Source organism: Prionailurus viverrinus, chromosome D4 (genome assembly GCF_022837055.1).
Source record: "Prionailurus viverrinus isolate Anna chromosome D4, UM_Priviv_1.0, whole genome shotgun sequence".
NCBI classification, from domain to species: domain Eukaryota; kingdom Metazoa; phylum Chordata; class Mammalia; order Carnivora; family Felidae; genus Prionailurus; species Prionailurus viverrinus.
This window is the reverse complement of record NC_062573.1, coordinates 21,053,271-21,068,040: the sequence shown is the minus strand read 5'-3', so window position 1 is coordinate 21,068,040 and position 14,770 is coordinate 21,053,271. Positions and strand designations below refer to the sequence as shown.

The following is a 14,770-nucleotide window of genomic DNA, read 5'->3' as shown; positions in this document are numbered from 1 at the left end:
TCTATGGTGGGCAAAGGATTTGAATGGGCATTTCTCCAAAGAAGAGAGGCGAATGGCCAAGAAGCACACGTGAAGATGCTAAACATTGAATCAAGGGGATGCAAGTCAAAACCACAATGAGTTACCACTTCAAATCCACTAAAATGGGTATGGTAAAAAAGACATAGTTGCAAATGTTGGCAAGGATGTGGAAAAATTGGACCCCTCATACATTGCTGGTCTGGACGCTAAATGGAGCACTTGCTATGGAGAAGTCTGACAGTTCCTCAAAATATTAAATACAGAATCACCATGTGACCTAGACATTCCATTCCTTTACCCAAGAGAAATAAAAACATGCATCCATAATAAGTCTTGTATACAAATATTCATAGCAGTGTTATTCATAATAGCTAAAAAGGGAAAACAATACAAATGTGTACCAACTGATGAATGGATAAACAAAATGTGTTATATCCATACAGTATAATATTATTCAGCCATAAAGAGGAATGAAGTATTGACACATCCTGTAACATGGACTAACCTTGAAAACATGCTAAGTGAAAGAAGTCAGTCACCAAAGGCCACATATTCTATGGTACCATTTATGTAAACTGTCCAGAATAGACCAATCTATAGACATAGAGCATATATTCCTGGTTGCCTAGAGCTAGGGGTTAGAAAGTGTGGCCAAATGGAGAGTGACTATTAATGGGCATGAGGTTCCTTTTTAGGGTAATGAAATGTTCTAAAATTAGATTGTGGTGATGGATAAACAACTGTAAAATATGCTTAAAAACATCTAATTGAGCTGAATTGTACAAAAGTTTGAACTCTACAGTTTCCAGGTAAATTTTATGGCATGTAAATTATATCTCGATAAAGCTGTTAAACTAAAAAGAAAAATAAAGTTCTGGTCATTGACTCTTAGCACATACTATTTCTTAGCCTGAGTGCTGGAACATGTTGATTTTGAGAATGATCCTTGTAACAGTATAATATTGCCAATGAACCTGGGGTTGGGGTGATATTCCAGTTCACTAAAGTAAATAGAGAATTTTTCTTTCCTATAGCTCTTGTAAATTATTATTATTATTATAAGATTTTATTTTTAAATGACCTCTACACACAACATGGGACTCGAATTTATTTTTTTTTAAATTTTTTTTTTAACGTTTATTTATTTTTGAGACAGAGAGAGACAGAGCATGAACAGGGGAGGGGCAGAGAGAGAGAGGGAGACACAGAATCTGAAATGGGCTCCAGGCTCTGAGCTGTCAGCACAGAGCCCGACATGGGGCTCAAACTCACAGATCGTGAGATCATGACTTGAGCCGAAGTAGGACGCTTAACCGACTGAGCCACCCAGGTGCCCCTGGGGCTTGAATTTAAAATCCTGAGATCAAGAGTGGCATGCTCTACCGGTTGAGCCAGCCAGGTGCCCTGAGTTATTTTTCTAAAAGATGATTTAGGGGCACCTGGGTGGCTTAGTCCGTTAAGTGTCCGACTCTTGGTTTCAGCTCAGGTCATGATTTCACTGTTTGTGAGTTCAAGCCCCACATGGGTCTCTGTGCTGACAGTGTGGAGGCTGCTTGGGATTCTCTCTCTCTTTCTCTCTCTCTCTCTCTCTCTCTCTCTCTCTCTCTCTGTCCCTCTTTCTGTCCCTCTCCCCCCTTGTACTCTCTGTCGCTCTCTCACAAAAAAATTAAATTTTTTTTTAAAAAAGATGTTTTAATTTGCTTGTTTGTCTCAGTTTAGTATGAGGAACACAGTTTGCTGTCTGACTCTTGGTTACCATTCTGGTGATTATTTCTCCCTTATAGTCTATGTATAAGGAGAAGAAAGACAACTTAGCTAAATAGTAGAATCATTTTTTTCCCATGCCTTTTCAGTTCCATGCCTTTGTTTTGGCTCTTTGATCATCTTACTTTGCTCTTAGTGTTAATCTCTTTGGGGGACTTGGACAATCTGATCAAAACTGGAAGTATGAAATCTCTCTTTAGAAAACTGCACGTGAATTTGTACACCAAATTTTGCTTATGGTTTCAACAGGGACACAGATTTCACCAAGGATCAGAATCCCAACTCTGCACACTAACTTTGGTGATCACTCCTGGGGGTAAGGTTATCATTCATACGCTGATAATTCTGCCGTCTCTATCTCCTGTCTGATTTCTCTGCCAGAACATTCCAGCCAGCTGTTTAGGCTTACTCAGACACTCCACGGACACTCCAGACTCAAACTGTCTACAGTAAGAGCATGATCTTTATCTCTTCGAACTCTATTCTTCCTCCTCAGATGTAGGTCTTCTCAAACAGAACAGGAGTCCAAACCAGAATGCCCTGACCACCCTAGTCTAAACCAGATCATTCTTTTTGTTTTTTTTAAATTATTTTATTATTTTGAGAGAATGAGAGAGAGAACGTCGGTGAGGGGCAGAGAGAGAGGGAGAGAGAATCCCAGGCAGGCTCTGCACCAACGGCACAGAGCCCGATGTGGGGCCCGAACTGTAAGATCATGACCTGAGCTGAAATCAAGAGTCAGATGTTTAACTGACTGAGCCACCCAGGCACCCCTTAATTTTTTCCTTATCATTCTTAATTTCTTCCTTTCTTAATTTTTTTCCCATAAATAAGCATCATGCTTAATTTCTTTCTTTCCCTCCACATAGAATCAGTCATCAGGTTTTCCTAATTGTGCCTAAATGTTTCTGAAATCTCATTTTCGTCCCCATTCTCAGCCTAGCCCAAGTCATCTTCTCTTGTAGAGATTCAGCAGCCTCCTGACTTTCTCTCTTGCTTGCCTTTAAAAAATGCCCCACATGACAAATGGTGAACCTTTAATGGCTCCCCGGTGCCTTTAGGACAAACTCCAAACTTTCTGACGTCTTGGATACCACCTGTGAGGCCTGCATGATCTAGCTCCAGCTTGCCTGTCCAGCCATCTGGTTCTTCATCACCGTCCACCTCCACCATCCTGACATTCTTCATTTTCTCAATTATGCTGTGCTGTTTCTCACTTTTATGTCTTTGCATATTCTCTTCCTTCCTTGGTCCTGCCTCCTTTCCTCCACACCTTGCAAACTCTGACTCATTCTTTAGGTCCTGGCTTTAGATTTCCCTTCTTCTGGACACCTATCCATTCATGGGGCCCTTTGGATGCATTTTCTTATTCTCTTTTCTCTGCTGTAGCATTTATACACTTTTGCAATTACCTCCCTACTCTCTGGACTATAAATGCTGGGAAGGGAGACACTTGTTTGTGTTGGTCTCATTTATCACGGCATTGCTTGTGCTTATTTAGTCCTATACCTGGCAGAGGTATTTGATAAATTTCTGTTGAATATTTCCTTCTACCTAAAATATCGTCTTCCTTACCTTCCATCTACTGCCTGCTCCACTTGGCAAAACCTTATACAGTTAACATCTATTTATTAACTCAACAAGTAAGTAAGGAACTCCTTCTTCATTCCAGGCACTATTTTAGGCACTGTGGATATAGTGATGAATAAGACAGCAAATATCTCTGCCTTTTGCGAGCTGATACTCTATGGGTGTAGACGGATAATTAAATAGATAAGTAAAATATACAGTGTGTTAATGAGCATAAGTGCTAAGGAGAAACAGAAAGCAGGAAAGATGGATGATGCACATCAGAGTGGAGAGACAGCATTTTATTTATTTTGTTTTTTTATTATGAAAAATTTTTTAATGTTTTATTTATTTTTAATTTTTTTAATGTTTATTTTTGAGAGAGAGCGTGAGTGGGGGAGGGGCAGAGATAGAGGGATACACAGAATCTGAAGTAGGCTCCAGGCTCTGAGCTTTCAGCACAGAGCCCGATGTGGGGCTCAAACCCACTAACTGTGAGATTGTGACCTGAGCCAAAGTCAGACGCTCAACCGACTGAGCCACCCAGGAGCCCCTTTAATGTTTTATTTTTGAGGGAGACAGAGTATGATCAGGGGAGGAGCAGAGAGAGAGAGGGAGACACAGAATCCAAAGCAGACTCCAGGCTCTGAGCTGTAACACAGAGCCCCACATGGGGCTCAAACTCACGGACCACGAGACCATGACTTGAGCCGAAGTCAGACGCTCAACCGACTGAGCCACCCAGGCACCCCTATTTAAAAAAATTGTTTTTAATGTTTATTTTTGAGAGAGAGAGACAGAGCATGAGCAAGGAAGGGGTTAGAGAGAGAGACGCACACACACAGGATCCAAAGCAGGCTGCAGGCTCTGAGCTGTCACCACAGAGCCTGAGAGATGGCATTTTAGATAGGCAGCTGGGGGAGGCTTCATTGAGAGGGTGACTTTTGAGTCAAGACTGTAAGCAAGTGAGGGGGCGACCAGTAGCTGTGCTGGTCTCTGGAGAAAGAACACTCCAGGCAGAGAGAAGGGCTGAGGCCTGTAGGAGAGAGTAAGGCGAGTAAGCCTGAGAGCAAGGAACAGAAAGAAGACCTTGGGATGTAAGGTGAGAGCGGTAAACCTCTCAGAGTGTTGCTGTCTTACTCTGATTCCTGGGCTTCCTCACAGTTGGAAGCTGTTTTCAGCTCTCAGTGCTGTGAATTTACCAGAAATGATCATGGAAGTTTCCCTTCTTAGCAGTTACCTGTGAACCTATGGAAGTGCTATAGTAGAAAGCTGCAGGCTGGTCAGTGCCCTTTGGAGGCTGGTGAGGTATGTGCTGAGGCATCTCTATAACAAGTGCTACCTCTTTCTCGGGACATTTTTGCCTTTTTTTTTTTTAAGTTTATTTATTCATTTGGAGAGAGAGGGAACACAAGCAGGGGAGGGGGCAGAGAGAGAGGGAGAGAGTGAATCCCAAGCAGGTTCTGCACTATCAGCACGGAGCCTGATGCGGGGCTCAAACTCACGAACCATGAGATCATGACCTATGTTGAAACCAAGAGTCGGACGCTTAACCGACTGAACCATGCAGGCTCCCCTTGCCTTTTCCTCATTAGGATTGGGAGGCAGTGGGAAAGTGGGGCGTTGGTGGCCTCAACCTCAGCGGTCACGTTGCCCATAGTTCAGCTCCGCCCTTTTCTTCTGTTCCCTGGTCTGTGTTCTTGATGTCTTGGGGGCATGGTGAACATTGCACAATTCTCTCAGCCACTATCTAGAGTTACAGTTTTGAAGACCAATCACTGCTTTCAGCTTGTTTCTCTCTTACCCCTTAGCTTTGTTGCAGAAAGTAGAGGGCAGGTGGGGTTTTAGTTAATTGTGTGTTGCATTAGTTGGTGTTGGGTTAGTTTGGGTTTTTTATTGGCTTTAGTGTGCAGACTCCATACCTCTGTCCTTGTGTAAAGCACAGCCCGTCATGGGGCAATTGGGCCCCACCCCGGGGTTGGGGGGGGGGGAGGGATGACTGGACTTGCCTTGCTGGCACCCCACGCAGGAAGTAAGAGGCCTCCTCTGGGCACAGTTCCACTGCGAGTGGAGCGGAGATCTAGGGCTCTCTGAAGCCTATATTTAGCAATAGGAGAAGCCTCTGCCAGGCTGTTGTGTTGTTCCTTTTGGTGTGATTCACTAATGGCAGCATACTCTGTGGAGAGGGGCTGTAAATTGTAAATTGATATGAGGTAATAATTGGCAAAATGATCAGACTCCATTTTTATTCTCCTCTGGGGAAAACACGTGTTAGGAATCACTAACGCAGAGGCGACGGACAGAGGGGTTTTTCAGCCAGCTTTCCAGCTTTAGTGCTGCAGTGCTTCCGTCCTGATTAGAGAGGACAGGAGCCAAATTTGGCAGGAGGTGGCCAGCAGACTGGTATCTGTTTGCCACTCTTTACTCCAAAAAGCCTTGCCGCAGAGTTGCCATGGCAGCAGGAGGCAACTGAAGGCAAAGGCTCCGCTCTGGAGCAGCGCCCCCTGGTGGCCCAGCCTTCCCCTCCCTGGCCTTGAACCCAAGGGGCTGGTCACACGGCGTGGGGGGCTCCGGGTGCTGTGGCTGTTGAAAGCACATTCCCTAATGTAGTGGAGCTGTAAGGTCCTTCAGCTGTAAGGATGGCTGCCTCTTCTGTCCCCTGTTTCTCCTTGGGCATAGCCCTTTGATGTCCGATCCTGTAGTCCACCTTATCAAATTATTTGCTCTTCCTTAAATATGCTCTTTCATGCTTCTATACTTTTATACATGCATTTTTCTCTGCCTAGAACGCTCCCTTCCCCATCTGTGTGGAAAATTCCTACTCATTGCCAAAATGTGGCTTCAGTACTGCCTCCTGCTCCGTAGTGCTTCCTCTAACCCCTTATGCTGTGTGCAGAATTACACTGTTTCCTCCACCATCTCAACCTGGCCTCATAGCAGAAATGACTGTTTTTGTTTCTTCTTCTCTAGACTGTAAATTATTTGCATTTAAGAACTGTTTTTTTTTTTTTTTAATGAATTTTGTATCTCCAGGAGTAGACTCATAATAACACTTAGTAGTGTTTATTGAATGAATGAAGTGTCTTTGTGTCATACTTTTTAATCCTTATCATGAGAGGGTTGCATACCATGTGGAGGACAGTACTGTGTTGTGTCCACGTAGGGCTTCAGAATCCTTGCTCTGGGGTTCCAGAGGGTTTAATCGGTGCCTGGGTGGCTCAGTTGGTTAAGCGTCCGATTTCAGCTCAGGTCATGATTTCATGGTTCATGAGTTCGAGCCCTGCGTCAGGCTCTCTCCTGACAGCCTGGAACCTGCTTCGGAGTCTGTGTCTCCCCCTCTCTCTGTCCTTCTCCCCCTGGTGCTCTGTCTCTCTCTCTCTCAAAAATTAATAAACATTAAAAAAGTAGTTGGATGCTCAACCGACTGAGCCACCCAAGTGCCCTTCACGTTCCATTTTAAGTTGGAAGGGCAGTGGCGGAAAGAGCAACACTTGGGAGTCGGGCGCCCCAGGGTTCAAGTCATCAAGTCAGTATGGCTTTTGGTTATTTGTCCAGCTTGTCGGTCTCAGTTCCCTTTTGTTGAATTAGGATGTGTGAGGACAGTGCCTAAGATACTTTGTGGCCCAAAGTAAATTCCCAGTAAATCTTACTTTCTCTACCGTGCCCTGTCTTCCTTGAAGAAAATGAAAGCAAAATAGAAGTGTAAAGCAGTTTTGAACCATCTCTGGCATCCATATCTACATCAGCTCGTTCTGTGTTCACTGCCTTGCTCTGAGCACAGCTTTAAAAGTCACCTCTTTCTGTGCCTCTTGTCCCTTTTCCCGACCCTCCATGCTTTAGTGCCCTTCCTTTGCTTTACTGCCCTGTTTTCATCTTTGGTGCATCTGTCCCCGTGAGTTTACTGTGTACGTAGACATTTTATTTAGAACTCTCTCCTGTCCTGTCTTTTTGGGGATAACCTGTATTTCAAGAATTTCGATTTGAAATGAATTTATCTGTTTCTCTCCTTCAGTAGTTCCCAGGAGCTGTCTTGACTGTAATACATAGTTACGTGCCTTACCTGCTAGCCTCTATAATGTTCGCTTTACGGTTTAGTCTTAAGCATTTTTTGCTGTTCCTCTTAACGTTGAAGTTCCAAGCTCGCTTAGGCTGTTTTGCAGATCTCTTTGCAAATGTGTTCTTCTCAGTACCACGTGGTGATGCTGCAGGCCCCTGTCCTGTGTGCCAATGCCTGCAGGTATCTGGGCTGTTCAGTTTGTGAAGTGTTTTTCTCTTCCTTCTCTTTTAACCCCACTTGTGGTAGTTGATTCATTCCTGCTCCTCTACAGGATGTGGAACTGGAAGCTGTTTGTAAGTTATTAGTAGGTCTAGTAGAAGACTCCCTGAGAATGGCAATGAAAATTTGCTTGGGTTTCTCGGTTACCCGTGACAGTGGTTGGCTGTTTGTGAGAAAAGCCTTTTGGGAATGTTTTATGGCCTCCTACCTCGCATCTTGTGCTGTCAGTTTAAAAAAACCTACTTGGGGCGCCTGGGTGGCGCAGTCGGTTAAGCGTCTGACTTCAGCCAGGTCATGATCTCGCGGTCCGTGAGTTCGAGCCCCGCGTCAGGCTCTGGGCTGATGGCTCAGAGCCTGGAGCCTATTTCCGATTCTGTGTCTCCCTCTCTCTCTGCCCCTCCCCCGTTCATGCTCTGTCTCTCTCTGTCCCAAAAATAAATAAACGTTGAAAAAAAAATTAAAAAAAAAAAAAACCTTATCAGTAGATTTGTTAGTTAATCTGGTCTGCCAGTGCCATGCTTACTTGAAAGTTGGCTATTTGTCTCCTTTCCAAAAAATGGAATTGCCGCATACAGTTCATTTTTGTTTGATGTGAAAACTGAAACTAATGTAAGGATTTATTTACCTGACTAAAGGGCATTTTTCAATCAAAAGGCAAGAAGGGTACAGTTTTAATGAATCATAAAATTTATCTGTTCGAGACATGCATTTTTCCTACTCTGTAAATATTCAGTTAAATGCCATTTAGTTAAAATTTAATTATGTAGGAACTTGTTGCCACGGATTGAATTGAACTTCAGAATGCTGGAAACAATATTGTAAGTTAATATAGAAAGGTTACAATGATTTATTATTTTGTAGGAAATATTTTGGGGATAGAGCAGGTTGTACATGGGATGAAACTCAGAAGGTCTAGGTTTGAATTCATGCACCTTCTAGCTCTCTTGGGCTACATAGTCATTCTCTGTGGAATGGTAATGGTTACAAAATACCTTTTTTTTTTTTTTAAGTTTGGTGGTTTGTAGTTTATCCCTGACCTTCATGCTGGGTTCTTCGTCCCTGGTGCTTCTCCTGTGTGCAGTGTTACTCTACCTGCAAATACCTCTCAGGCCCCCATCCCCCTGATGTACACACTTCTTTTTTTATTATTTAATTTTTTTTCTGGTATCCTTTTATATATTGTCCATTCCAGCATATGTATTGACTTGATCTTTTTGCTTTTCCGTTTTCTCACCTAGTTCTTATATTTGGTTATATTTCCTGATTTGAATCCTATTTTATATAGCACTAGAATTTAACAATGTGGGAAAGGCTGTTGGCAGAGAGACAATTTCATAAAACCTTCCACGGACCCAGGCGAATGGAAACCAGCGCTGGAGGTTCTTTACCTCCTGTCTTGCATGAAAACATTCCTGCTTGTTTCCCCTCTGTTGATCCATAACGTTAGACTTTGCTTTTCTTGGTTAAGAGTATTCTTAGTTAAGAGTATTTCTTTTGGGGCAAATGATAACATCTGCAATCTTTATCATCTTTTCTACTTTTTAACATTTTTTTTAAAAAATGTTTATTTTTGAGAGAAAGAGTGAGAGAGAATGAGCAGGGGAAGGGCAGAGTGGGTGGGCAGAGGATCTGAAGCAGACAGCAGGGAGCCCAACCGAAGCAGGGTTCCTGAGAACCCCACACCGAGAGATCATGACCTCAGCTGAAGTCGGATGCTTAATCCACTGAGCCACCCAGGGTCCCTACGGTTTAACATTTAAAAACAATCTGTTTCAGGGACGCCTGCGTAGCTCAGTCCATTGAGCGTCCGACTTCAGCTCAGGTCATGATCTCGCGGTTCGTGAGTTCGAGCCCCGCATCGGGCTCTGTGCTGACAGCTGGGATCCTGGAGCCTGCTTCAGATTCTGTGTCTCGCTCTCTCTCTGCCCCTCCCCTGCTCATGCTCTGTCTCTCTCTGTCTCAAAAATAAATAAAACATAAAAAAAAAAAAAAAACCCAATCTGTTTCAGTGTAATTTCTGGTTAATCTTCCTTTTCCTAAAACATGAATGTACAGAACACAAAAGGGATAATTTAAGATTTGAGGATTACTTTGTTGATATGTAATCGACCTTTTTAATAAATGATATTTACTGTAGTTATCTCACCTCAAAAGTCATTTCATTTACTAGAAAATGAAAATTCTGAAAAATGAAAGAAAGAAAATTAAAATCACTTTATTCTAACATCCAGAGATGACTGCAGATAAAATGTTGGCATAATTCCCTCTAGTCTCCATTCAACATTACGTATTCAATTGTATGTAATTTTACAATTGATTTTTATAATTACATATTAATTAGCAAAAGTTTATATTTCATTTTTATAATTTTAAATTTTACATGTAATTATATATTAGCTAAAGCTTATACATAAACTATAATTCACATTATATAGCACTATTGGAATATTCTAGTAACTTTTAGGGCACAACCTTGACCAAAAAAAAAAAAAAAAAGAAAACAAATTAATTATCTAAAAAACTAAAATAGATAATTTCTAATTATGAACTACATTACAAAAATGTAAATATTAGAAAAATACATCATGACAAATAGGAGTCCTGCAATTCCTCCAGTCCCCACTGTTAACAGTATGTTTTCAAACAAACTGTGATTAGATTTCTGAATTGTTTGTTCATCTTTGACAAAATTTGTGAAGGGTATGGATGTTCTTTGCTTACAGGCTTGGTCAAATTAGGCAGTGAACCAGAATGTGTTTTTGCAAAATAACATCTCAATATTTTTCTCCATGCTTTAGGTATGTGTTCTTTTTGGATCCATGCAATCTGGACTTGATAAACCGGAAGATCAAGTCCGTAGCGCTGTGTGTAACAGCATGTCCACGACAAGAACTGAAAACCCTGAGTGATGTTCAGAAGTTTGCAGAGATAAATGGTGAGGCATGAGGCCGTCCAAGTCCTCACCCCGGTCACTTACTCCCACCATGACATACTGTATGTTTGCATTCCAGTATAAATTTGTGCCGGTGTTAAATAAATCACCAAGGAACCTCAAAACGAAAAAGGGAATTGAAAGTCCTCCTGGACTTCCTTGATAAAAAAGATTATAGTCACCTGGGGAGCTTGTTAAAACTCCAGATTCCTAGGCTCCCCCCAGGGAAATTCTGACTGAGTAGGTCTTTGGGTTCTGGAAACTTGTATTTTTTTACAGATGTCTCATGTGATTTTGATGTCGCCTGTTTGAACATTTGGGAATGACTAGACTACTTTTTGTGAAATTGGTCTTTTTTTCTTTTTCTCTTCCTAAATACGAATTAAAATTTTTTTGATTAGTGTATTTTATTTTTGTCCCTGGATAACAATGTAATATATGTCTGTTACAGGAAATTTGGAAAATTCAGGGAAAAGAAAATGAATACCAAAAGTCCACCATCTTTCAATTGTGTTGGTGTGTTTTGCTTTTTTTAATTTAATATTATCTCATAACCATTTTTCTAAGAGTAAAGTTTTGAGAAACTTTGAGGTTAAACATATGGGAATTAGCTGAGAAAACAAGCATAGTCAATTTTCTAACCTAACTCCGCTCCCTTGGGTTTCTGATTTCCAGGTACTATCCTCAGTTCCCTCTGACTCGCCTCAGTTCTCTTCAGAGAATGTTATTTATAACCTCTCTTCCTGGAGGGCCACAAACTGATAGCCTGTGTTTGTGAACTTCCATGGGGTTTGATGTTTGCGCTCTGTGTGTTGGAGTCCTCAGAGCTGCCTTGGCCTCGCCTGGTTTACAGGCTGGTTCTGGTTCCTTGGAACAATGGCTGACTCAGCATCCGCCTGGTGTCACTTCTAGCTGGGCAGAGAGATAGCCTGGGAACCCAGCTACACACGCACCCCTAAGCAGCTTCAGAGTCTTCCTGAGGGGTTTGCTGGCCTTTTGAGGGCAGAAGGACCGCCGCCTTCTAGACTGGCAGTGTTCCTGTCACTACTGCTCCAGGCCTCAGTGTAAGGTAGTAGGAATCACATGAGATTAATATGACTCTGGATTCTACTTCTGCTGCTGTCGTTAACTGGTTCTGTAATGAGGGACAGAGAGCGTAGCCTCTCTGAACCCATATTTCCTCATCTGAAAAAAGTGGATTAAAAACAACGCCCCCATCATAGGATTGTTGTGAGGATTTGATGAGATGATGCACAAATGATTGGCACTTGGTGGGCACTAAATAAAGAGGTACCAGCGACTCTTCAAGATCTCATTTATTCCCACATGATATCCTCACACAGACTGATTGGCTGAGTCTAATACTAGAACTGTCGGCCCTATCATTATCAAGTTTCTTAGGGAGAAATGAGTTATCCCTTACGGGTTTTTCTGAAATCTTAGGCAAGGTGAGCATACATGGTGCACTTTGGGAGGTGGTGGTGTTGGGTTGGCTTTGGAGTATAGGCTCTGGAACCAGATTATCTGGGTTCAAATGTTGGTCCTACCACTTACTAGCCATGAGACCTTAGGCAAGTTACGTGATCTCTGGTTGCCTCAGTTTCCCCATTTGTGAAGGAGATAATATTGGTACTAAAGCTGACTCACAGGGTTGTTATAAGGACCTCAGACATGAAAAATGCTTAGAAGAGTGTGTGGCAAATGGTAAATTGCCAAAAAAAAAATAAGTATTGGTTACTGCTGTTATATTATTACTATTAATGTTATTATTCCCCCAATGGAAGGTAATAATCTTTCTGCCTCTAGTCTCTCTCTGCTTCTAGCCCCTGACATACTGCTGCCATATTAACATTGATAGAGCTTTAGTCATGTTAATCCCTTACTCAGAAGCCATCAGAGGTCACAAAATAAAATAAAACATTATATATCTTACCTTGCCACTCAAAGCTATAATCTAGTGTCAAACTATCTTCTAACACATTTTCTTGAACCCACTGGGTGTGAGTCTTGGTCCCTCGAACCTGACATGTCAGCTGGAGGGCCAGAAGAGAGTTAGTTCCTTGTCGACCGTATTGCCTGCTGTGATGATCCACTGGGGAGAAATACCCCATGCAGCCTTGCTGGTGTGTTTATTTCCAGGTCATTATCCTTCTAAGTGATTATGATACTGAATATGGCCTATTAAGGCCAGTTTATAAGACCTTTCTGGTGAGTTTTGCAGCTTTGTTTTTTTCACAGTCTTACACAAAGCAGGTGTTCAAGAATATTAATGAATAAATATTATTCCAGAAAACAGACTTCTTAAATTGGTGCCTAACTACACAGGCACCCTTAGGCTTTTCAGGCAGCTGTTTGCAAAATAAGTCAATGTGTTAGGCATAAAAAAAGTATTAATAATGGCAGCATCAAGAAACACAGCAGTGGAGGATAGAGAAGATAAATATTTAAAAGGGAATAGAAAACTATGAAATTATAATAGAGAAGAGAGCCTTTGGTGGTGAGATATAAGTACCTTTATTTTAATAGTAACCCTAGGTTGAAAATTTTTAATTTCTTAAAAAAAAATCTGGATTATTCTTTGGATTGGTGACTTAAAACTGGGCCTGGTAAGGGGTGCCTGGGTGGCTCAGTCAGTTAAGCGTCTGACTTTGGCTCAGGTCATGATCTCATGGTTCGTGAGTTCGAGCCGCGCATCGGGCTCTGTGCTGACAGCTCGGACCCTAGAGCCTGCTTCGAATTCTGTATCTCCCTCCCTCTGCCTCTCTCCTGCTCACACTTTGTTTCTCTCTCAAAAATAAACATTAAAAAACGTTAAAAAAAACAACAACAAAACAAAACTGGACCTGGTAAGATTTAATTCCAGTGTTACTGTATCTGAGAGAATTCTTTGTCTGTCTTTTTGCATTATCTTTTTTCCCCTTCTTTGTCTTTCCATCATTTGAGGTGCACATTGATTCGGAAGGAGCAGATGGTTTTTATAATTATTTGCATCCACACGTTGTTAACAGCTACATTTCTGTTAGAAAATGCACAGGCCCTTTGACCTCACTTATACACATCAGAGAGGAATATCTTCAAGAGCTAATTTAGGTTTAAGTGGGGAATTTCCAAATCTGTAAGAGGGAATTGCTCAAAATCCATGACAGAGTCTGCATGTAAGAACAAACTCCAAAGCTCTTAGAAGAAAACATAGGGGAAACCTTCATGACGTTATACTGGCAATAATTTCTTGGATATGAACCGAAGCTCGGTCAACAAAAGAAACCACGTAGGTAGACTGGACTACATCAAAATATAAAACTTCTGTGCATCCAAGGACACAGCAGCGTGAAAAGGTAATCCATAGAGTAGGAGAAAAGATTTGTAATTCATTTATTTGATAAAGGGTTAATACTCAAAAAATATAAAGAATTCCTACATCTCAACAAGAAAGAAAGAAAGAAACAGACAAATAAACGACCCAATTAAAAAATGGCCAAAGGACTTGAATAGACATTTCTTCAAAGAAGATATATGATGGGCCAATAATGACATGAAAAGATGCTCAACATGCTAATTGTATGGGAAATGCAAATGAAAACCATAGTGAGATACCACCTTACACCCATTAGGACAGCTTCTATTGAGAAAAAATGACAAACACCACAAAACAGAAAATAACAGATGTTTGTGAGAGTACAGAGGAACTGGAATCTTTGTGCATTGTTGGTAGAAATATAGAATTGTATGTCTGTGATGGAAAAGAGTTTGAAGTTTCCTTAAAAAATTAAAAATAGAATTAACACAGAGGATTTTAGGGCGGTGAAAATACTTTGTATGATACTATAATAATGGATATATGTCACTATATATTTGTCCATGCCCATAGGACATACACTAAGAGTGAACCCTTATGTAAACTATGGACTTTGAGTGATCATGATATGTCAATGTGTAGGTTCATCAGTTATATCAAATGTACCACTCTCGTGGGGGATGTTATAATGGAGGAGGCTGTGCCTGTGTGGAGGCAGGGAGTATGTGGAAAACCATTGTACCTTCCTCTCAATTTTGCTGTGAACCTGCTTGAAAAAATAGTCGTTTAGAAAATGGATTATCATGACTCAAAAATCCCGCTTTTAGGTGTATATCAAAAAGAACTGACAACAGGATTTCAGAGAGATATTTGCACACTCATATTCATTGTGGCATTATTCATAATAGCCAAG

The 14,770-nt window shown here is 41.4% G+C and overlaps 1 protein-coding gene across 3 annotated transcripts in view; it reads left to right on the top strand.

The window, feature by feature from the left end:
- Positions 1-14,770, top strand: part of SLC44A1 (solute carrier family 44 member 1) — a 158,808-nt gene that overhangs the window by 83,296 nt on the left and 60,742 nt on the right. For all 3 annotated transcript variants that reach the window (XM_047830653.1, XM_047830651.1, XM_047830652.1), the window contains exon 4: positions 10,429-10,565. In XM_047830653.1, coding sequence (XP_047686609.1) covers positions 10,429-10,565 — 137 coding nt within the window. The remainder of the gene's footprint in view (positions 1-10,428; positions 10,566-14,770) is intronic.